Source organism: Pseudonaja textilis, chromosome 3, assembly GCF_049901715.1.
Source record: "Pseudonaja textilis isolate UNSWEBS1 chromosome 3, rPseTex1.2, whole genome shotgun sequence".
Taxonomy (NCBI): Eukaryota; Metazoa; Chordata; class Lepidosauria; order Squamata; family Elapidae; genus Pseudonaja; species Pseudonaja textilis.
In genome coordinates, this window is record NC_141992.1 from 79,732,601 (window position 1) to 79,758,656 (window position 26,056).

At 35.0% G+C, this 26,056-nt stretch overlaps 1 protein-coding gene across 4 annotated transcripts in view; it reads left to right on the forward strand.

Annotated features, from left to right (window-relative positions):
- Positions 1-26,056, forward strand: part of DPYD (dihydropyrimidine dehydrogenase) — a 641,531-nt gene that overhangs the window by 371,738 nt on the left and 243,737 nt on the right. For all 4 annotated transcript variants that reach the window (XM_087930179.1, XM_087930180.1, XM_087930177.1 and 1 more), the window contains one exon: positions 23,913-24,077. In XM_087930179.1, coding sequence (XP_087786305.1) covers positions 23,913-24,077 — 165 coding nt within the window. The remainder of the gene's footprint in view (positions 1-23,912; positions 24,078-26,056) is intronic.

The following is a 26,056-nucleotide window of genomic DNA, read 5'->3' on the forward strand; positions in this document are numbered from 1 at the left end:
GTTAACGCAGCCGTCTACCAGGAAATTTTGGAGCACTTCATGCTTCCTTCTGCAGATGAGCTTTATGGGGATGCTGACTTCATTTTCCAGCAGGACTTGGCACCTGCCCACACTGCCAAAAGCACCAAAACCTGGTTCAATGACTGTGGGATTACTGTGCTTGACTGGCCAGCAAACTCGCCTGATCTGAACCCCATAGAGAATCTATGGGGCATTGCCAAAAGAAAGATGAGAGACATGAGACCGAACAATGCAGAAGAGCTGAAGGCCGCTATTGAAGCATCCTGGTCTTTCATAACACCTCAACAGTGCCACAGGCTGATAGCTTCCATGCCACACCACATTGAGACAGTAATTGCTGCAAAAGGGACCCAAACCAAGTACTGAGTACATATGCGTTCTTATACTTTTCAGAGGTCCAATATTGTTCTATGTACAATCCTTGTTTTATTGATTGCATATAATATTCTAATTTTCTGAGATTGTGGATTTGGGGTTTTCATGAGCTGTAAGCCATAATCATCACAATTATGACAAAACATGGCTTGAACTATCTTGCTTTGCATGTAATGAGTCTATCTCACATATTAGTTTCACCTTTTATGTTGCATTACTGAAATAAAGCAACTTTTGCATAATATTCTAATTTTTTGAGTTTTGCCTGTATATATAGTATGTGCAAAACCAAAATATGTGTGGGAGAGGAGACCACAATCATAATGCTGCTACCAATACTTAAGGGAAAACATTTTGTTTATTTTCATGGATTTTCAAGTAGATAAGGCCTCAAGTCACAATCAAAATCTATAATAAAGATCCCAGTAAAGGCTGTATTGACTTAAAATAGTTTGAATCCCTTGTACACTTTAGAAGTGCTGGATTAAGCATCAACAATTGAATTAGGTACAATTGACATTTCCATGGTTTATTTCCTGTGCAATGTTGACAATTACCCTGTTATACATAAACACACATACAAGAGGGAGGGAGGGAGGGAGAGAGAGAAACAAATATACCAGAGTTATTTGGGGAAGGAATTGTTTGTTTAAAACCCTGATCCTAAATTAAACTTTAAAAATATGGTATCATCTGTAATTTTTATTCTAGGTGAATTTTATATATGCAACAAAAGTGCTTACTTTTTTCCCAAAGCAGCTACCAGAAGAACAAGAACTGCTGAGAACAAGAGATATATGTGAACCAGTAGTAAAGTGAAAAAAAAGTGTTCAGTTCACTAAAAATATGTGAAAACCCATGCTGAAATTAAACCTTGGTCTATTGAGCAGATGGATCATGGCCAGTATTCAATTCATATGTCATTTTCCTGAAACTAATTATTTGTTTTTGTAGCCTTTCAGCTTAGGGACAAGAGAAATTTGCTTGAATTATATTTTAATGCCAATTTATCTAATTTGTATTTTCCAAGTATATGCAAACCAAAATACAATTACCCTTCAATATTCATATTCTTCCAATTTTATGATGCATATATTACAGAAAATGCACATGAATTGCATATATTTGTGAAAATAGCATAAAGAAAATTGGAACAGGGGAGATTGCTATCAAGATTGTGTACATTAAACAGTTTTGCATAAAAAATATAGTGTTAGGAGAAATAGGCATGAAAATGAGTACAATTTTTCATGCTGATATTTTTTTAAAAATAATAATGTAAATTAATATAATTTGCAGAATAAATTTTAGCATGGAAAAAATGCAAAACTGATAAAAAATAGAAATTGATAGATTTATCCATGGCATATTATTCATTATTTGCATAGTCCTGCTAATTTTTTCCCTCCAAAATGTTGGAAGATTCTTATTTTTCTATTTGACTGCAATAGTTAGTCCTTGATTTATGCAGCAGTAGGGAGTCTGTTCAGAGGATGGTTCATACCTTGGTCAGAGCCAGACTAGATTATGCACTAAATCCATGTACGCATTTAATGTTACCTTATTTTTGAATTTTCCACCTTGTAATAAATTATGATTTGGGATTTTTCCCCACACTAAGATGTGATGTAGAGTAAAAGGATTATTAGCTAACTCATCTCCCTCCCACAATCATGATCCTTTTTAGGACTTGGAGTGCTATTTAAGTAACAATAGTTACATTAAATATATGTAGGCATTTAATGTTTTGACTAACATGTCTTTGAAAAGCATGCAAATGTCAGCTCTTGCTCTTAATAATAATGAAGAAGTCAAAATCTTTGCAGGAATCATATACAGGAATGAATGTGAAATGAAATTGTGCATTATGGAATAAAACAAAAGTTGTTAATTTCTAAAAAGCTTGTTCCTAAAGAACGTATTTCTGAGGCACATTATGTGTCCTACATGTGTGAAAGAGGCTATTTAATAAATCTGAAGTAATTTCAATTTATAATGAACATTTAAAGGTTTCTTTGTTTAAGCTGAAGTTTGGTGGTACAAATTCAGTATTCTAATAGCAGCCCTATTCTATGGAGACAAATTCAGCTCTAAGATGGAACAGAAAATACAGGGAATCTAAATTCTGTTCCCTACCCAACACCAAACCCAGATAAGGCATAATTGACACTATTCTATAGAGAATTTGAATATTCAGCAAATGGACCATGGAAAGGAATCAACCTCAGCACTCACTTAATATACAATTTGTCTTTCACCTAAGGATGCTTACATGAAAACATTCTGCCACTACATATTGATCCTCTTAAGTGTTTAGGGTATCTGTTAGAACTTTGCAAACTTATATGCTCATTTGAATCTAGCACCCTGCACACTTTCTAAGACTATCCTTCTTTTCCCAAAATCAGGATTGTTTCTTTTTTCAAAAGTACAGTACATAATCAAGCTAATACTGTTCATACAGCATATTAAATAAGCTTTTCCTAGGTTGGACATGTCCATAATTAATCTAAAGGAACACTGTTAAGAAAAGCAACCAATAATAGGCGGATTTCTAAGATTAGGTCTTGTGTAACTTAAAAAAAACAACCACCTTCAGTTTTCATTTTATTTAAAGAGAAACTATATCTCCCTCTCCCCTATTTAGGGGAGTTAATGGGGCTGATTGTCTAATGGCAGTCCAGAGGAAATATTGTAATGATGGATCACAGTTTGAATTACAAAATAGCCTCTAGGAACAGCTCTAAATACATTGATTATGTGGCTATCCTAAGAGACAACAGTAATTAAAATTATGTCACAGATTGGATCAAGACATGTTAATATTTAATTAGGCAATAAGTGAGTCTTGAACAGGTGTCCATTGTTTTGAAGGGCTTTACCAGTGTGTGAGTAAATTCTGCCTTGAGCAAATAGTTGCCTCTTTGATTGTGTGTAAGAATGAATTTGATGTTTAATTACTAGGCATTATAGCCATAATAGTTGAATGTATATTGTATGTGCTGTGCTCTGTGCTTAATTTAATGATAAAGTGCTTTCTTAATATGCTTGTCTTTTATGAGTTTCCATAGTATAAAGGTCAAAAACTTAGCAAAGAACAGTGCATTTAAATTAAATATTAATATTTCTAGCCATGAACAGTTCAATGTATATAAATGCTCTATTTATAACATTTGTAGAAAACATTCAAAATGATTTTTAAGATAAGAATTATTACATCTTAAAACAATTAAAATTATAATAAATAAAAAAATAAAAGCCAGCATATAATGTAAACATGTAGAATGAAAAGGCTATTTGGAAAGGGAAGGGATTTAAATTCATTAAAAATGCATAGCAGGAGAAAAATTAATAAAGTTCATTTTGTAGTTATATAATTTAAGTTATATGTAGTATTGATTTATGTAGTTATATCGTTTAAATTGAAAAGCCTAAGAGAATCTCTTCTGACTTTATAAAAAATATGTAGAAGGTGACAGGTGGACTTCTCTGTGGAAGGCAACACCAAAGAGATCACTGATGGAAAAAGGGTCATTAAAGTATATTTTGCTGAGATAAAAGCCTTGGATAGTGCAACATCAGGACACTGATAGGTACATGTAGGAAGAAACTGTTTCTTAAGTCTCCAAGTCCCTAACTTTCACAGGCTTTAAAAGTTACAGCAATTTGCTAAAGATTTTGAAATAGAATAAATACTATGCTGGTTGTCTTTTTAAACACATCCCTATTTACAATATATTGCAATATTTCTAGTGATGGATTACTATGTAAAACTGAGATATTATCTTGACTAAAGTTTCTGTACTCTCTAAGGATCTAAACGCTTCTATATTTTAAATTATGAACAGGATTCTTTGAGGGAAGACAACCCCTCCAAAAGAAAACAAACATCTGAGCAGATGAAGCCCACAGTATTTCTGTGTCTGAACTGACAAAGTATTTCAGCTTATTGATCCTCATTTAGTCTATTTCTACTGTCAGGTACTAGATTAACAATGAAATTAAAAAAAGAGGAGTTGATTATTTAAAGTGACCATTTCTGCACATTTTCCAGTATTATATTGGGATTGAAGTTAATTATCCATCTTAATGAATGCTCTTGGACTAATGCAAATAGAACAAATCATCATCAATAGGATGTAATCTGTAATCTGTGGGTTGTGTACTACAACAGGCCAGCTCTGTTCAACCAGACTGAGGCAAACAGCTATAATTCCTTTCCTATCTTGACTAGAATTTGTAGAACAGGATATATGATGTATGCTGTATTTTCAGCTTTCAGTCCCAGAATAATGATGCTGATCATGAGCCAAAGGTTCTTATTTTTACCATTTTACCATAATCAGAACAACTTCTATTACTTTTAAAAATATTTGTACAAACATGGGTTGCATTGCTTAAACAGGGTTCTTTTTTTTTAATGCCAAGAGAACATAGTTGTTGCAGCTAGACTATACAGGTAGTCCTTGACTTACATCAGTTCATTAATGACCTTTTGAAGTTACAATAGCACTGAAAAAGTGACATGACAGTTTTTCACCTTCATGACCCATGGTCACATGATCAAAATTCAGATTGATTCATATTTTATGATGGTTGTAATGTCTGGGGGTCAATGTGATCCCCATTTGCGACCTTCTGACAAAATCAATGGGGAAACCAGATTCACTTAACAACGACGTTACTAACTTAACAACTGCAGTCATTCACTTAACTGTGGCAAAGAAAGGTTATAAAATGGGGCAAAATTTATTTAACAAATGTCTCACTTAACATCAAAACATTTTGGAATCAAGTACCCATAGTTTTTAGTGATTTAAATTGAGGAGTTGTGAGAGGATTTCAAGAACAGTCATAGCATTTATAATGCTGATGTTAATGTGAATATATAATGCTGTCAATATATTAGAGATTGTTTTTCACTGTTCTTTGTTTCTCTGTCTGACATTTGTTATTATTAATAATAATAATTGCTTGTGGCAATTTAAATCATAAAATAAAACAAAGAGCATTCATATTAGTCTTTTTACTGGTTTTCCTGTTAGAAAAAATAGGTACTTTCTCCCCTTTTTCTTCTCTCCAAATTAAATTTCCTGTGAAGATGATTTAACCTCTGTCAACAAATCATATTCATATTACAGATATTTTTCTATGTAATATAATTTACTGTAAATCAAAGTCATAATGATTTCCTTTTAACTGCTATCCTGTTTTGTATAAATGGACATCCTGCCAGGATTATAGTGTAAAACAAATGCTACTTACCTCTTTGAATTTCGGGGTATTTAACTTTATTCAACTTTTTATACAGCATTATACCTATCAGTGTTCTATCCTCGACTTTTCAATTTTTTTCTTTCTTTTTAACTGCATTATAGATTCTGGTAGTGTTTTAAAGCAACAATCAACCTCCCTGAAGCAGAAAATAAATAACTGCTAAAAATTAGAGCGAGCAAGCATTCTCTAACAATGCTGAGGCTCTCTGAAACAATTTAGAAATGCAGAACTAAGAAAAGAAATTTGAGTGTGAATAAAATTGGCAGCAGTTTTCTTATATAAAATCAAATTTACCATCCACACTCAAATAATAAGAATATCACAAAATAGAGAATAATACTGGTTAAGAGCAATTGTGATTAATAATATTAAATTTGTGACAAAAATAAAATTGCATTGGATCCTGGTACCTTTCCACAATCTAGTACTGCCCAGTAGTTGGGAATGCCTCGTCTGGTATCTCTGGTTCAGAGGTGGTATTCAGCAGGTTCTGACCACTTCTGGAGAATTGGTAGTGGAAATTTTGAGTAGTTTGGCGAACCGGCAAATACCACCTCTGACTGGCCCAGCCCCCATCTATTCTCTGCCTCCCGAGTCCCAACTGATCAGCTGGTCTTCTTTTGTTGCCCTGTACAGGAGAACGGGGCTAGAAAGCAGGTTAGTGGGGTGGGGAAGGAATGGGATTTTGCAGTATCCTTCCCCTGCCATGCCCACCAAGCCAAGCCACACCCACCAAGCCACACCCACAGAACTGGTAGTTAAATTTTTTTGAATCCCACCACTGTTCTGGTTGCAGTTGACTGTGTCATAGACAGCTCTTTTGTTTGCCAGATTATTTGATTAGTCTAATTTATGCAAGAGAGATTACAAGCTGCATTTACGCAAAGCCAGTTTTTATTTATTTATTTAGCGTATGGTGTTTGTATATTGAGAAGCCGAATGTCTACAATGTCATTATGGTTCGATTGCCCAAAATTGCTAATTTGTTTAGCTCACATGGGTGTGCTATGTAGGATTCACTGTGGGAGGCAAATTATCTCCTCACACAGAGTGGCTAACAACGTTCTGCAGAAGTGTTTTCTCTACCAATTTCACCTAGCATTTAGGCAGGTCTGGTGCTGGTTGGTTTCTTCTTACTGCAGAAGTGCCATCAGCTTCTCACAATAGTGGTTCCTATTTATCTACTTGCATCTTACATGCTTTTGAACTATATTAAAGCCAGTATAGGAGTATTTAAGTCTTAAGACCTATTTAACTAATTTTAATGTAGAGCCTGGGAAGAAATTAGTAAAATATAAATAAAATTCTTCCTATAAAGAAAGGTTTTGGGGTGGAATGAGGAGATGTGATAAAGTGAAGTGAGGTTATGTATAGTACAGTAGGTGAAGTCATAGAATGCCTGCTTGGCTGCTTTTCTTTCTGCTATCATTCTGCTGAAATAAGATTTATACAATTGAACTTCAGGCAATACCACTGAGTTTCTCATACTGGATTTTTTTTCCCTTTTTGTTGTGACTTTGCTTCATGGGACAAATGAAACCCATGTTTTATCTATCTCTCATAATTGTAAGATTTCATCTGATTCAGCTGGGAATCTAAGATATCTTATAAATCAATCATTATTTTGCCTTTCCTCCAAGGCAGCCTTTTACTAGAACAAATATAAATGTTCTCCTTTTATCACACTGGACAATTTTAGTATGTTTATAAAAAGCAGATAGCAGTCTTGTTGGAACATTATGTTTCATGCTGGAATTGGATAGTGAGAGTAGCTTATGCCCCTGTTACACTCCAGTCTCTGCTTGGAAGCCTCCAACAATGAAGAGCCCAGGTATCAAGCTGAGCCAAGAGTAACATGGAACAATTCAGCCAGAATTCAATTCTTTATTTGCTTACTGTCAACCGTCCCTTTGGCATATGCAGCAAAAGAAACTCCTGATATATCATTTTACCAAGACTATAACTTTATTGATAGATCCATAAACTACAGGCATAGAAGAAGCAAAGCTAGGTCTGAGGTTTTCATGCAAAAAAACAGCATAGTTAATTTCTGCGTTTTTATTTTGGGAAAACAGTCTGCACTTTTGGAAGGTTCCCATTGCATGACCTTGAAGTGTCAGGATTTTCTCAGGCTGCAAACGGCTCACATAAATTCCTCACTTTCCCTCCCAGCTTCCAATACATTCCAAGCATTCTCCCCCCGCCCCCTTTCATTTCTGTTGTTACTAGTCAGTCAGCCTTTCTTATAGCAGACAGAATCTTGCCACACTAAACCCTTACTACTCCCAGGGTATAATGGGAGCTTCTAGGGTGTAGCTATTGTTGCTCACTTCATCTGTCTCCTTTCCAGCTCTGGTTGATGATGACTATTGTCTGCCTTCTCTTTCTGTTCCCTCCTTCATGGGAAATTGCTGTATCACTATGGTCCATCACTCAGCCACTGTGTGATGGGCATCATCTATTATACCAATATAGGTAGTATTCAGGGGTGGGATTCTACCAGTTCACACCTATTCACTAGAACCAGTTGTTAACATTCTAAGTAGTTCGGAGAACCAGTTGTTAGAAAAAATTACTGGCCTAATCCTGTGAGGAAGGCAGGAAGGAAACATTCTGGTGTTGCTTACAGAAACTGCCTCTCCATTAACACTTATTACATTCTTGGCAGGACTAGACTTCATGTCTCAGGAATGTCTCTGGAATTTTTTCCCCCTTCTTTACTAGTATTTTGCTTGTGTGGAGTCACCATTCAAAGTTACAATGGCACTGAAAAAAGTGACTTATGACCATTTTTCACACTTACAACTGTTGTAGCTTCCCCACAGTCATGAGAAGCCAGGTGAGGAGATGCATGTCTCAATGTGAGTGATATTGAGTTGGCCACACCCAGCCAATAACATGGCCACCAAGTCATGCCCCCCAACTAAGCCACGTCCACAGAACTGGTTGTTAAAAATTTTGAATCCCACCCTGGTAGTATTTGCATGATAAACCCAATTGGAACCAGCAACACAATCATTAAGTAAAACATTCCGTGACCATGCTATACTTATGATATCAGTTTCATGATAATTGTTAAGCAAATCACATGCAGTTGTTAAGTGAGACACCACATGACCACAACTTGTCATTTTACTGATGGCTTTTCCACTGATTCTATTTGTTGGAAGCCAACCAGGAAACATGAATATGGTGAACATGTGACCCTGGGAAGCTTTGGTGATCATTAGCACCTACTACTTGTGAAATGCCTGAAGGCAAGTATCTCACTGCTGGGAGGTTGACAAGGTTAAAAACTCCAGCCCCAGTCATAAAGTTGCTTTTGCAGTGCCATTGTAACTTTGAATGTTCGTCCTGTCACTAAACAGGGCACTCATTAAATGAGATCTATTTGTAACTGAAACATGACCCCCCCACCCCCACCCCCAAGATCTAATTTACAAAGAAGTTGAGAGCAAATTTCTGAAAATATTTAGCTAAGGTTGATATCAACAACAATAACAAAATAATTGTAAATGAATCTGCTTTCTCTTTGGATCTATTGTCAATTCCATGATAAAGGCTTAATTGTATTTATGAAGTTTTGAGTTTTGTCATGAATATGATAAACTGTATGTTCATATAAAATATTTTCAGGAAGTTTTTCAGATGGCCTTCATTTTGTTCCATCTCTCATCCCTTTCTACTGTTTTCTCCCTCAATGGAAACTGCACAAAATAGCATGGAGCTTAGAATGGCTCTGCAAGCACCTATTGTTCAAAATCTGATTTTAACCTTGCAATAAAGATTACTTTATGTATTCTGCTTAATGTGATAGGTAGTAATTGTTTGTCAAGGCTAAGTGCTATAGGACAAAATACTTTCCTAAAATAATGTTTTCGTAATTGTAGAAGAAGCATTCTAAAGGTCTAGAAAAAGCTGCTGAATAAAAATGTCAGAAATTGAATGCGGTTCTAATTTTTATTTTATTCTTTTTATAAAAAAAATTTTTTTTTCAATTAAATGCCTTTTAAAGCTACTAGGATGCTGAATTTGAACAAAAGTAGCTTTTTCCTTTAAAACATCATGGAATAAAATAGTGAAAGGTAAAAAAAAAATCTTTAATTTTTATTTTGAGATCAATTGTACACAGACTGCTATTGTCCACTTTGACTGATAGCAGGCTCTGAAGAAGATGGCTTTCCAACTCTTGACAACCAAACTTGATGCTTTCTAAATAAGCACATAAACATAACATTTGGTATTGTCTTTTTCTTCAAAAATGGGTGTAGCTATCTTTTCCTCCATTTTTAATGGCTAATTGAAAATCCCATTCAGCCTTGGAATCTGCTATTTTCCTCCAAGAGTAGGGAAAAGCAAAGGTGCCTTTGATTCTCAAAATAATAAAAGCTTTCAGGGAAGGGGATTTTGGTTTTTCTTTTAAGTTTGTTTTAAATTGGGAATGTTTAAGAAAATGGAGTGGGGGCGGGCTTCAGCAAATGCATTCCTTTCATATGGAGAAATGTGTTCTTGGATGTGTTGTGCTCCCTCCCAAGTTATAGAAATGAGATCCTCATATCTAAGCTAAGGATATCCGTTCATGGGGGAGCCATACCTACAACCAGATTGTCATTATTTTTCTGTAGCACAGTAGCGCAGTTACAGAGGAATTCATACCTAGTTCATTTCGAAAAAGCGGCTATTTCAGACTAGGAATTGCTGAAGCAACCCCAACCTACCAACCCACCTCAGTCCCCACTATGCTGCATCTTTGGGTATGCAACATAATAGGCAGCATTGGATCCACAAAACAGCAACTAATCCACAAGAGAAAAAAAAAAGCTTCTCATTACTGAAAATAGAAAAGATCATTGGAAGGGGAGAGGGAATGGTATGCAGTGCTGCATGAATTATTAAAACAGCCTTTTGCTCTGTACAACTCCTTCACACTCACTCTCCCTCCTCATTCTTCTCTTCTCCCACTTGTCATTCTACTGCTGGTTCCCTTGGCCTCCCTCCTCCCTGCTGTATATTTCCTACTTGTTCTTCTTCTCATGTTGCTTGTCTTGCTGTTTCGCCATCTTTCCACTACCTTTTAGCATCCCAGCTTTTCTTCACGTCTCCTCCCTCTCCTCGCTTGCTGGTTGTAATTTCTGCTTTCATCATCCCTCTCCTTCCCTTCCCACTTCCCGATTCTTCTTTCCAGCTGTTCTTTGTTGTGCTTGTTGCTTCTCTCCCCAGATCAATTTTCTGATGTTGCCATTATTCATCTATCTGCCTCCTGCCGCTGCACACTGTCAAGAGCCTTCGTAGAAGCTTTTTGAACATTGGCTACTGTATAATTCCTGATCAAGCAGAAGGACCAGTAGAATGGGCCCTGTGGAGCGAATATGCACAATTTAAGCATGTTAGATATTCTCCTTTTTATGAGTTCTCTCCAGCATTTACTGTTTCTGTGTTGGGGGTTGGGTAGTATTATGAGTATGAGTATGAAAGAGTATGAAAAGAATATGAAAATACTTCCTCCTTTGTGGAAAATATAATACTTTTGTATAACAATTAGTTCTCAATCCAGAACATCATTATTATCTGGAATGGTAGATTTCAGTGTTTTGCCTTATGTGTCTTGCCTTTCAATGTTCCATGCACCCTGACTAAAAACCAGGTGATAACACCGTTGTTTAGATTACTAGAATGTTATTTGGTTACTGAAAATATATTGAGGATTTGCTTGCAGGAAGGACTTAATCCCTGGAATTTACAGAGAAAATTCATCAAGATAGAGCAGAATAAAACTTGTCTGTGAGACTTTACAAAATTTGTGCTGGTCAGAGACAAATTGTGTCAAAAGGATCAGTGATGTGACTTAGCTCAAAGGGTTCTTTAAGTAGATCATTGGAAGTTTAGTTGCCTCCAGATATGTTGCAAGCTTTCAGTGCTTAATTTGTGTGGTATGCATTATCATCCCCATTATACTGTGTGTATGTGTGTGTGTGTGTGTGTGTGTTCTAAATGTTTATACGATCATTCTAGTCTTAAAATATCTTATACTGAACATCCTTTTAAATGTCATACGTGAAGTGGTTATTATAGCTCCAGAATATAATGGGATGGGAACGAGAATAGAATAGAATAGAATAGAATAGAATAGAATAGAATAGAATAGAATAGAATAGAATAGAATAGAATAGAATAGAAACCTTGGAGCTCTTCTAGTCCAACCCATGCAAGAAGCCATATACCATTTCAGACAAATGGTTGTCCAGTCTCTTTTTAAAAAATTCTAGTGTTAGAGCATTCATAATTTCTGGAGGCAAGTTGTTCCAACAATTAATTGTCTGTCAGGAAATGTCTCTTGAGACAAGGTTGCTTCTCTCCTTGATTAGTTTCCATCAATTGCTTCTTGTTCTGCTTTCAGGTACTTTGGAGAATAGCTTGACTTCCTCTTCTTTGTGGCAGCCCTGAGATAATGGAAGACCTCATGTCACCCCTAGTCCTTCTTATCATTAAACTAGACATACCCAACTATTATAAAGTGGTATTAACACTTCATGTGATCTTGATTCTATCCCTCTGTTAATGCAGCCCAGAATTGTGTTGGCTTTTTTGGCAGCTATAGCACACTGTTGGCTCATATTTAAGTGATTGTCCACTGGGACTCCAAGTTCCCTCTCACAGTTACTACTATTGAGCAAGGTACCACCTCTGCATTTGGTTTTTCTTGCCTAAATGTAGAACCTTTCTTTTTTTCAAACTGAATTTCATTTTGTTAGATAGTGCCCAGTGTTCAAATCTACTGTATAGTTTGCTTCAAGGTATTGTTCCTTTTTCAGTGTTATAGAATAGAACTAAGAGTTTACAACCTCAAATAAATAAATGTCACATACCAACTTTAGAAAGATTGGAATTTCCCAGACACATTCTGTTATAAAGTGCTGTTCTTCTCACCTTATGCATGCATTAGATGAAATGAGTTTTCATTGCATCTGAACTAACACAGCTTGTGGGCCCTTCTCACTTATTTTTGTGGGATACGTACGGTGCAGACATATATTTTAATCATTATTAGATTATTTTAGACTTCTTAACTTTCTCTATATAGTATTTGTTTTACTATCTTCATGCAACCAAATTGTTCTTAACATGAGAATACCGAAAATTTACTGTTGCATCTGTTTTGTAAGAGTTTGTTCTGTTAGATCAAATCTCCCCTACGTATGCTGAGTTAGGAAGCCATATTTTTATTAAAGTTTGTTTGTAATATGAAAACAGCAATGAATAAAAGCCTTACACTATTTTATTCAGACACTGGGACTTTGTTTTTAATTATGACACAAGCTCTAGGGAAGCCCACTGAAGGAATGAGCAAATTATCATGAATAGTTATAATGCTCCCCACAGAATACTGGATTTAGTTTCTCCCACAAAAATATGTGAGCAATCCTAGGAAGATACTAAAATATTGATTAAGTGCTTTCTTTAACTGCTGTTGTCTCTGAGACGGCATAAAAGAAGTCATATTCAGAGAAGGGAAAAATTGATTTGAAATTCATAAGATTACCTGGCTCTGTTATATTTTTTTATTCACATAATATGCTTGGCCTTTTCTTATTCCTATTCTTAAATGTTTAGTGTTACATGACTGCTGCCAGTCTGTTTCATATCCATTCTTTAGATCTGTAGCTTTCACCATTAAATATATAAAAATAGTTTGGGATTGCATGCCTCTAACAAGTTGAACATTCATCTAAAGCTGCAAATCCTTAACCAAGATTCTTGACAAGAAGTAAGGAACTATGGATGCTGCATCTTTCTCTGAAACAGCAGCTACTAATGTTAATAGTCCAGATATGATTATAGTAGCAGTATAGACTTTTAGTGAGCAGTTTATTCTGTATCAAGGGATGACTAAAAATGTCACAACTATATATTGATTCTTTTTTTTAAGTAGAAATTTAGAGGGGACATAAACTGGCATATCCTTATTGTAATTTCTATAGATATTGATACAACATTTGGATTTGTATATCAAATTAGTCAGTATGACATACATACTTTCTTCCAAATCACTTCTGGTTACCTAAACTTTCATTTCCTCATTGTCAATTTAAGCAATTTAGTGTGGGGGCCAGAAAGCTGAATTGTCATCCATCAATTCAGAGATGTATCAGTAAATTTTATTCATTATTCTGCCCACTCCTGCTTAGGATTCAGTCAGCAAGCACACCCTTCAATGTTATTTGAGCAAAAAGGGACAGGGATAATTAAAAATTTAGTTGCACTTAGTTCTCGTTGTAATAAATGTGAAAAAAATAGTCTTAATTTATTTAACTTAGAACCACATTGATCCAAGCAAGAACTAGATTGTAAAGAATTTAGCTTAGATCCAGCTCATTTCAATTTATAGCAGTATTTTAAATCTACTCTGAATGAAGTGATTTGTGGATTGCACATTTAGAACCAAAATGTAGTAGTGTAGTCTACTAAATCTGTTAAAAACATGAAGTCTTCTCTTGCATAATACAACCGAGTACTTGTTTAAACTTTACTACAATTATGTTTTACCGAATTGAGGGTCTTTCATCTGCCCTCCTCTCAAATGGTTCATAAGAATTGTTCATAAAGAGGCCACTGTGACTTTCTCTCTCCAGCACTGACATTTAATAAGTATTAACCGCAGCCACAATCTGAAAGTTACTTCTCTTAATGAACATACCATCAAAGCACCAAAGTACTCTGGATGCGGAAAGGTAACATAAATTAACTCCTGGAAAGAAGTTGTATGATCATTTTGTTTAAACTTTTACATCATTTATAATGAAAGGAAATGTACAAAGGTTATATCATTCGTTCACTATATACAATTATTTTATATGCCAAAATTAACAAAAACCCTGGTTTAAGAATTAAATACTGTCTCATTAATTTCTTCTTCTTTTCCCCCTTCCTCCGGAGCTGCAACATTTCCCTGTGAAACATTGACAATTACATTATTTTCTGAACTTCTTGTCTGCTCTCTGTTTTTCTGCTGGTTTAGTTTAGGTTCCTGGTGTGTTTGTCTTTCACTATGGAACATGCCTCTCTCACAGTTCACATCCAATAAAACAAAAAATGTAATAAAACTTAGCAAAGGTTAGTGTTGGCCACAAACCTCTCTACCTATTCCTGCCAAATACTATGGGCTTCATTGGACCTTATCAGGTATCACTCCTGTCCTTTCCTTGAATAAAATCACAGAAAGCAGAAATCTAATTGCTAGAGCAGCACTGGAAAACATTGACTAGCCCTTTACTTCCCCCAAATCCCTGGCCAATTTGTACAATATGCTCCATGTGAAGAACAATATATTCACAGGTTGGGAAACTGCTAACAAGGTGGAAGGAGGGGTCAAATGTGGAATAAGCCTTGAATCGTTGTGCAGTTGCAAAAGGTATCACACACGCACGCACACACACACACACACACAAACCTACCATGAAATTTTATCTGGTTGTTCCTGGAGAAAAGCAAGCAATCTGTGGAGATTCTTTAATATAGGTAGAGAAGGAAAACTGTCCCCACTACAAGAGAGACCTTATGGATCTCAGAGATAGTTTCAGTTCCCACATCCTGGTGATATTCTGAGTGGATTTGAAGAGACAACTGTTCTCCTATCCTGTGTCTAGAATTGAGCAGTGTTGGTTATTCTGCAATATTGTGTCTTCCCCTCCACCAAACACATATGGTTCCTGTTGTTTGCATTGCCGGGGTTTTTTTTTAAATGTATAATGCTCCCTAAATTTGTCTGGAATCAAGTGGTTTCTAAATTTAAATAAATAAATAATATGTCCCATGGAAGGGTAAAACAATTCATGAGATGAAGAAGCTTGAAGAGAAAACACATAAATAGTCCAGGATACATCTGAGTGGCAAACAGCAGAGATTTTTCTCATTGTGTATGTCCTATTCATTAATACCTGCAGTACTACTATTTAATTTGGGAAAATATAGAAATTATTTGGGTATAAACATGAGAGAATTATTATAGACAATTATATAAACAAAGGGAATTATTTCCTATTTGATTTCATTACCGGTTTCATTACCGGTTTTCATTACAAGCAGTCTGGTTGAGAGCTGTGTCAGGGGCTTAGTCCAATAGAATAAATGACAGATAAAAATTGGGCTCTCTAACAGGATAGCTCTTTAAAATGGAATCAATACATGCATACATACATACAATTTTGTGCCACTTTTGTTTCATCTGTCCTACATATAACTGAAGTTTAGCACAAATTTTGATGATTGCCACCATTGTCTGTATTATAGTTATTATATTAATTTATATTTATACATTTTATTTATATCCACCTTTTATCTTTATTCATAATTATAATGAATAATGTAGCTATAAAATACATATACATTCTCTGGCCTCTAAGGCCATAATAAGGGAGGGAGTCTTGGCTCACAACTCACAAGCAGTCTGGTATGAGGTCACCACCTCAGGTTAATTTAAGCAGCAAGGATTGCCACAGCATGGACTGAGCAGGAGCCTTAAGGAAAGCAGGCAGGTGTTGTTGTTTTTTTTGGTTTTTGCAACTGGGCCCAGCCAGAGACCTGCTGGGATTGATCCCAGAATCTCCTTAACATAGAGGAGCACCTCCCTCTTCCCTCCCAAAAAGGTTACATTAATATTTATTCAGTGTTAAGCCACACATGATCCATGATTGCTAACTTTTTTTAAAAAAAATCAACATCTAAGTTAATAATAATTAAGTTCAAGTAAGCCCAGAGTACATCCAGAGAAGAATTTAAAAAAAGAGGGTGGATGAAAATGAAGGCTATCTAAATCTTTTTCTTTTTCTATGGAATCCTTTGTGCTCTCTGAGCCTGGCTGTTTTCAGTGCTAGAAGGGAGTGAAGTCTGCCCTCTGCTTTGTCAGTGTTGGTGGGAGTGGTTCCCTTATTAGGCTGTTGCTTGTTGCTTGATTGGATTATCAATTAATACTTGATGTTAATATTTCTTTCTCTTTTCTTTACAGCAGGGGTCTTCAAACTTGACAGCTTTAAGACTTGTGGACTTCAACTTCCCGAATTCCTCCTCCTTCAGTCATGTTAGCTTGGGAATTCTGGGAGTTGAAGTCCACAAGTCTTAAACTTGCCAAGTTTGAAGACCCTTGCTTTACAGTTTAAAATTCTCCCTTAAAAGAAACAGTCTAAAAATGTTTACAAAATATTGATTACAATTATAAGTTATCAAGTGACTAGCAAACTTATATTGTAACCTGCAAATAAGTGTGTATGTGGTTAGTTTGGTGTAGTGGTTAAAGCATCAGGCTAGAACCTGGGAAATTGTGAGTTGGAGGTAAGTCTAAGAACACAAGCAATTCTAAGCAGTCCTACCATAGGCATAAAGCAACCTGGGTGACCTTGTGCCAGTCACATCTCTCAAGAAAGAAAGAAGTGGCAAGCCAGTTCTGAAAAATACTGCCAAGGAAATTATGGAAGGCAGTTGCCAGCAGTAAAAACAATAAGTTAAATAATGTTTGTGACATACTATTAGTTTTTTATATTTTAACCAAGAAATATGTAAACATTTTAACATGTCACTATTACATGCTTTTGCAATTTATTCATACTCGTGTATTGTGGCATACAAATTTGCACTTAGTTTGAAAGAAGCTGTACAAAACATTTTTTTCTGCATGTTGTCTGTCGGAAATTAAGTGGAACATTGATGCTTACAGTTTTACTTCAGCTTTCTTTTTCTTTACAATATCAGAAGGATACAGGTCAGCCAAGTGAGCACCAATGGCTATGAAGGTGTCCAGCACGTGACTTCAGAGAAAGCCGGGCAAATCTCATATCCCTTTTTCCTTACTTCCCATTCTTTGGAATGTTCATCCCAGCACTGGGAGGATTAGGAAAAAGAGAACTAACAGTATTTATATTCATTGGTGTGGAAGGGATTATAAAAGAATAATCAGGCACACAATGGAGAATGCAAATTGAAAAGAATGTGCTAGGCCCAAAAGGAGCAAACAAAAGTCTTTCTTTGAAACTGATTAGAGTCTTGTCAATTTCAAGCAGCAGCTGTGAGCCTTAATTAAGATCACAGAACAAAATTTGTTAGTTTGCCGTAGCATTTTGAGGGACCTGTTGCATTGCCCAGAAAAGCAGTTTAGGAAAAGATAGTTTGTTTTAATCATCTACTCATGGGAAGAAGAGGAGAGAGAAAAAATGAACCAGCCACAGGACAGTGTGTGCTGTCTGTGATGGAAAACATGTAACTGAGAGAGAGAACGTGCAAAGCATTTCATTTTCATCGTTGTCATAACTGAGAGCAGAAACTGAGGCAGCGCTAAAGAAGGACTACCTATACTTGCTTAAAATATATCTGCAAAGTGCCTGATTGAGAGTATATGTTAGTTGGAGTTTTATTTATAGCCACTTGGTGTTAGAGAGACATGTTTATCAGGAGCTCAGGTGTGGAATTCAAAATGGTGAATAGTTTTTTTTGCCTACTTTATCTCTCAAGCTCTTTTTCCTCAAAAGACTAAATAGGCCAAATAGGATGGTGAACCTTGAATGGCTGGGTGGACTGAACATTAACATTTGAACCACTCTAAATCCATGTATTTGCCATATGCTAAATAAATAAATAAATGTGATTGGTTCAATTACCACACACTTTAATGACATACTGTCCCCCCCCCCATCTCATTAAACATTTATTTTTAAATATGTCTCACAGGGTGGGAACAGAGATAAGGAATTGTTTTCACCTTGTTAGTTTGGCATTTATTGATGAGTTTAAAAGATGTTAAAGTTGTTTGACCGAAAATGTTGGAGACATTCTCAATATAAAATGCAGTAACTAAATATGTTTCATTGGGTCTTGTTTTAGACTAATCCGCATTGGTGTGACTTTTGGTCCCTTGTGTGGATACTTCCAGACTGCCTCAGTCATTCCAATAAAGGTAGAACTGACCTGAAAAGCCCTAAGAATAAAGCCATTGATTTTCACATTATTAAGAAGCTCACCCACAGAATATCTCATGGGAATATCTCATGACAGAATATCTGTCATGCCTGAAAACTATGTGGAAGTCTAAAACCAACTTTTTGTGCCTTTTTAAAAAGAAATAGGAGTAGTGGTCCTATTTAGATGAAAACTTATTTTTCCAGAAACAGATTTTGGCATGTTTGTCAAGTGACCATTGAAGCCTTTTATCATATCTAAAACAACAAACTATGGAGAGGTCTATATTTTATGTATATCAATTTGTCTATAGCACTAATAGATGTTGTAGAACATTTAGTAGGATAATATTACAATAAAATTACAATAAAATGTTTTCTAAATAATTTGAGCCTATGATTTATAGTGTTACATGTGTTTTTACTTTTTCATAAATTATGATTGGGCAATGTCATACTCAGTAGCAATCTAGTTAGGTGTGGGATGGATTACACAATATAATATATAACTGGCTCGACAATCATAGTCAATAGGTCTACATCAAATTCTATATTTGATATAGAATATCAAGTGACAGACCATCAGGTTCCCTTCCCGGTCTTAGCACACTATTTTCATTAATGATTTAGACTTAGAGAATGCTTATTTAATCTTGTGATGGTGAAAAATTGTGTTTATTTCTAGAAGACAGAAAAAAAATTCAGAACAATCTTGATTCTTTGCAGAAATGAACAGCAAAGAAAAGAATTAAAATTAACAGAGATAAATGTGGGGTTCTTTATTATCAAATACCCAGGTACAGGATGAGGGATACCCAGCTTGGTAATAGTACTTGCAATACTTGTACTTGTAGTGTTAGTAGTCAGATGCAAACTGAATTTGAACCAAAAATATAATGTGAAGGTAATTTTAAGCTATATCAATAGCAGGGGTGTCAAATTCATGTCATCATGGCAGCATCACATGATGATTGGGACTTTTTCTCCTTTGCTAAACTGGGTGTGGGTATGGCCAGCATGTGACACATCCGGCCCATAGGCTGGGAGTTTGACAGCCCTGCAGTATAATTTCTAAATATGCAATACTATTTCATCAGATTACACTTTGAATATTGAAACTAGACCTGGACAAAACTCTGTAAGAAGGATTCATAGAAAAGCAACAAATATTAGAGCTATAGAAAATTAAGTTGTATGAAGAAGGACTAAAAGTAGCTTAGTATGTTTAGTTTTGACAATAGACAGGTGAGGGGGATACAATAGCACTCTCCAAATAGCTGAAAGAATGTCATATAGAAAAAATATTAAGATCTGTTGTTGTTTTTCTTGAGCGCAAGGCACAAAATATCAGAGTTAAACTACAAGAAAACTGATTCTTACTGAATGTTGAAAATAAAAATTCCTGACTGAAAGAGACCTGGGATAGCAGAACAAATCACCCAAAGAGGTGTTGGATTCCCTTCATTTGAGGTGTTCGGGAAGTGAGATAGCTGCTTTGGATGCTTTAATTCGAGTATCTCCACTAAACAGAGGGTCTGTGGCAATAAAATACTCACTTAAATATAGAGAGAAGTATATTGTGTAAAGCTGAAGAAGCCAGTCCTCCTATTAGCCCAGTATCAGGATTAAAAGTTAAGTAAGTAAGTAAGTAAGTAAGTAAGTAAGTAAGTAAGTAAGTAAGTAAGTAACATAGCATTTCAAATCTATTGTTCTGTAAGTATCCAAACCTGTTGTTTCGTAATGTTAAAGGCATCATTGTAAGATGTAAACTGTTTGTAGTAAATCTATCTTTTGCAGTTGGCTGTTGGTGATTTTGTCAATTCAAATAATGTTCCTCTTATTTTGGGATTGCACTCCAAGCACCTATTACTATTAGTACTACCTTTGCTTTCTTGCCACAGTCATTCTACTTCTATTTGCAGGTCTTTGTATTTTCTTCCAGTTCTTTCTCTTCTCTTCTGCTATCTCCAGATGCTGCCACATCCATTATCCAGACTTCATTGTCTTTTCTATTGATAATTGTTAAATCTGGGGTGCTATGGGGCAGGTTCTTTGTCCAAGAACTAGTTTTCATCTTCTTTTTTCTATATTCTGTATTATTTTTCTAGAATATTCTATTCATCTGTAGTCCCACCAATTCTTAACTTGCAGGCAAGTATAATTTTTTGCAAATGTTATTGTTGTTGTTGTTGCTGATGTTGTTATTTCAGTGGGAAGAGACACTGACAAATGCTATATTTTTCTAAATATATTACAGTATCCTCATCTTTAAAGATTGCCAAAAAAATTATCTGAAAATTATACTGATTTGTAGTATCAGGATATAAAGACAAAATGTAATAGAAAAGGTTCTAAACAGCATCATTTTCACAGTTATTATGGAAATGTCATCAGTGCCTATTAACTGCTGCACATTAATTAGTATGTTTTCTCTATATATGGATGTATATATTTGTATATTCATTTCTACTCATTTATTTCATAATATATAGTCCAAATAGAAAAACAAGTAAAAATTACCAGACATTTACATACAATATGAAGGAAGTTCCTTTATTTTCTGCTGTGGTAGCACTTGGCAGATTCAGGAATAAATAATCATTTGTAGTGAGGGTATGCCTTATCAAACATATGCAGATCAGCACTAATTAATGCTAATTAACGTTTCCTGTCTATCTAGTTGGAAAAACGTCCAAATGTTATGAAATCAGTTAGTATGCCTATTACCCTAATTGTTTTATGTGGGATGGATCTTAATTAAAATATGTAAATTGATCTTAATTGCCATATACTAATGGGGGTTCATGTTATCGCTCCAGAAGTGACAAGATTGTGAGTAGGGATACTTAACCGAATACCTCTACGAAATCCTTAACCAAATGGCCTTTACCTAAAATTGTTTTCATTTTAAATCTGTAAATTTACATACTTCTACAAATGATTTTCAGTGTAGGTGATGTTTCCAAACAACACAATAATGTTAATGATTATTTACAAATTTAAATCTGAAATATCCTTTAAATCTTTCTTATTGAATGAAATGATCATGCAACATTTTTATTCAAAAAGCTGCATGAATAAAATAATCAGAATGCTTATGGATTATATTTTCTATTTAGACATAATATACAGTTTTTAAAGAAACATAAGGGCTGAAATTTGCCTAAAGGGATTGCCTATTGTCTACAAATCCTGCTTCTCACTTCTAATGTAGACTGTATTTAGTGAACAGTACAAGAATAGTTGTCTGCCACCAAACTGAATGTTTGCATTTGAACATTAGAGTTTATCTACTGAGGGAATTCTGCCTGAATGTATTATTTATTCACTCATATTTAGTAATCATGAATGAAGCTAAAATTTAAATCAGGTTCAAATATAGCAAGAACATTAAAATACAATGTAGACATATATAAGAAGTAAACAAAGATTTATTTGTTTATTTATTTGTTTGTTTATTATGCCATTCACCTCCCCTACAAGGTGACTCTGGATGACTTACAGATTATAATAGCAAAAGATAATTGAAAGCAGAGGTGGTATTCAGCAAGTTCTGACCAGTTCTGGAGAACCTATTGCGGAAATTTTGAATAGTTCAGAGAACCAGCAAATGCCACCTCTTGACTGGAGATTTTACAGTATGCTTCCCCTGCCACGCCCACCAAACCACGCCCACAGAACTAGTAGTAAAAAAATTTAAATCCCACCACTGGTTGAAAGATTAAAATAATATAGAGTTAAAATATTATTAAGAACTATTCTAAAACTGAACTAAGAGAGCTAAGTGCCTGACAGGATGGGATGAGGTCTTGTAATTCCGTCACCCAGCACCAGAGAACCTCAGAACAGCTGGCAAAGCCAGGTTTTGATACTCTTCTGGAAAGCCAAAAGGGAGGAGAAAGTTCTCACCTCCAGTGGTAGAATGTTCTGGCCACAGGAGAAAAGGTTCATCTCCTTGACCCAGCCTGTTTCCATTTTTTAGCAGATGGGATCTATAGCAGGCCTCTTCTGCGGGCACAAGTGGGACGGGCTAGTCACATCAGGGAGAGACAGCTCCTCAGATAACCTTGACCCATGCCATAGAGGGCTTTAAAAGTAACAACCACCACCTGAATGAAATAAAGCAAAGCAAAAACTTGCTTTTTTTAAAGCAAAGCAAAAAATATATCAAATGAAATAAAAATAATAAAATAAAAGATTCCTTCATGTCATCATCACAATTTAGGTTACTTTAAGCTTTTTTATGACAATAGTAGCCAATAAGTATTTAGCAACTCTCTTTGTACTACCAGGGTTCCTGTCCAAGAATAGAAAATAAACCATTTCCCCCTTCCTGAAAACTTGATTTTTACAAGGAGATAGTTTAGGTAATGTGTGCTTGCTGGTTTTGTAATCAACATATTAATTGATTATTATTATTAGAAGTAGTAGAATGATAGTAGTTATCATTCATAAAAATAATAAAAGAACCCAGTATAAAATACAGAAAGTCTTCCTCTAATGACCCTAATTGGGACTGGAATTTACATTGTTAAGCAATGGAGCTGTTAGGTGGTGGAGCACAAAGCAGCAGGGGTAGCAAGACTGCAGAGTGGCTGACATAATTGGAATGCAGCATAGCAAGAGTAGCAGGAAAGTGAGAGAGAACAACAGGTGTAGCCAGAGCATGCCAGGCCTAAGCCCAAAGATGCCACAGTGAGATCCATTTGAGTCCAAATCTTTATGGGCTCTTCCAGTTTAATCTTGAAAGACTAAAGTTATAAGCGGCTAACCTAATAGATACATAATAGATGTGAGATTCTAAGGTGGGACTATCCTGAAACTTTTCCTCCCCCTACCATCTAGTACAGAACTATGCAGTCTCTGATCTTGGGCCTTCTGTGGAATGTGCTGACTCCTCCATGGGAAGCCGCAGTGCTACTGCCAATTGCTTCTCCCTCTATTCCATCTTCAGCTGTACATTCTATTACAGGGCAGTAGCGTGCAAGGCAACCAAAAGGGTATAGGTATGGGGAAGTCAGGTGAGTGGGAGGAAATTGAAGCTCACCTGTGGTCATAAATGTGGGAGGTCTGCCAAGTGCCCAGTTTTGATTTGGACACTGCCGCAGCCATAACTTTGAGACCGGGCATAAATATCATTCAATCAGCGCCATCATAATTTGGGTTGCTGAACAAATCATTAAGCAAGGACTACCTGTGTGCATTCCTAGAGGGAAAAGTTTCAGAATTAAGAAGTAGAAATATTTTTTTCTTTGCTTAATTTGAATTGCTAATTTTTATTTTTTACTGTTTTCACAGGACATTGTAACAAATGTTTCTCCAAGGATAATACGTGGAACTACCACAGGTCCCATGTATGGTCCAGGTCAAGGTTCCTTCTTGAACATTGAGCTCATAAGTGAGAAAACAGCAGCCTATTGGTGCAGGAGTATTACTGAACTGAAGTCAGACTTCCCTGACAAAGTAAGTCAGAATGAACTACAAAGAAATTAATGTGTCAAGTAGAGATAATCAATACATTTTTTTAGAAAATTGGAAGTCGTTTGAAAAGCAATTGCAACCATGGGGCATATATTTATTCATTCACTCTTCTGATAATTAGAACTTTCAGTATTTTCTGTTTTTAAAATTCTGTGAATATGTTTGACCAAACGTGAAGGAGGATAAAGAAAATGTTTATATACTGTGAGAAACAAAGCATCTGCTCAAATTACTCTGACAGTAGCACAGAACTGTCCCTTTTTCTAGCTTTTGTTTACAGATGCAATGCTTATCATGAGGTAAATACTTATACATGTACTGTACTTCAGTGTAGCCATGAAATTTATTCCAAAACACTCATTATTAGAGAGATAAATCTGTCTCTAAAGAAGGGTAGATTTTTTGTTCTGTGTTATAAAGTGCTGGAGGTAAATAGGGCTTGCAGAAATAATTTTATCCAAATCCCCATTTTTGATGCCTTCCTTTGAGAAACTGATAGTACAAGTTATATTATACTATATTCAGCAACAACAAAAACAAAATGTTCTTTCTAAAACCTGACTGAGTGAAAACCATGAATGAAGAATGACATTTTGGCAGAAACAAGAAGAAAGCAGATTTAAAAATACACAAGAATTATTAGCTAGTGATTACAGTAAAGTAAATAATTTTATTATTGTAAATATTAAAAAGAAGAAAATATATTTGCTTTTGCATTGTAATGCAGCAGTTTAAAGGCTGAATTCAAAAATTAATATGTTTAGGAATTAAAGCCTTTGTTACTGTTAAAGTAGTTGTCAGTTCTTTTGGTTGAACTCTGGAATCAAAGGGGTTTATATTAACATTATTCAAATTTTAGCTGCATTATGTTTGAATTTCAGAGAACCATGACAGAAATTGAACTGAACAACACTAAATCAAAATAAATGATCAATTTATTTTCTGCAGGGGTTAAACCCTGGTTTCATTTCATTTTTGTTTTAAATACCTAATTCTTTCTTTTCTTCTCCTACATAAATATTTACATGGATATTACAATGTTTACATGGATAAAGCATTGGGAAAAAAAAGCAGATTTAATGTAATTACATATATGGTTCCTTCAGGATGTTTTTATTTTGTTTTGACACTGTTGAATGATTTGCATGTAAGCATTCATAAAATATTGCAAAAGGGGAAAAACCATCTGATTACTAGTATGAAAAATCACCCACATACATAAACGGGTAAAGTACTATCCATAAATATTACTATGAGGCAAATCTCAATATATTATATTGTTTTGATATAATGATATCTGCACAGTATTAAAATTATTGACATATTGTTTTGTTAACTAATAGTGTTAGAAATAAAGAAGAGAAATAAATATCAGTGTTAATTACAATTTAGGATATTGATATAACAAGCATAAAATTATTTGACACCATATAAAACAGTACATAATACAAGAAAAAAGAAACTGCTGCAGTTTCATCAAAGTATTTCTTGTACAATGAAGGTTTTGAGCTTGAGCTAGTTACGTAATATTGAAGTCTCCATTGGATATTGCATACACACCCACACAAAGATTTAAGAAAAGGGGAAAAAAGATAAAATAAGCAAGATCAATTCAACAAGAATTTTGACCTATATAGTCATTTGGAATTGTGAAGTTTATTTGGTTAGATTTTTTTCCCCAAGTATTCATGAATTTTTCCTAACAGAATGAAAATAAAAAAGAATTGGTTGTCAATTGTATCCATGAACAGTCGATGCAAGTGAAAATCAGACTGACAAAAGAAATGTTGTAATATCTCAGATCTTGATAAAAGGATAAAAATCTTGCAGATGTCATCACATAAGAGAAAACTAAACTGATTCATTTACTTAGTTAAATCCTTAGTTCTAAAAATAACTAATCTTGTTCTAAACAAATTAACTAGCCAATACAACAAGAACTACTTTTTAAGCTGACATAT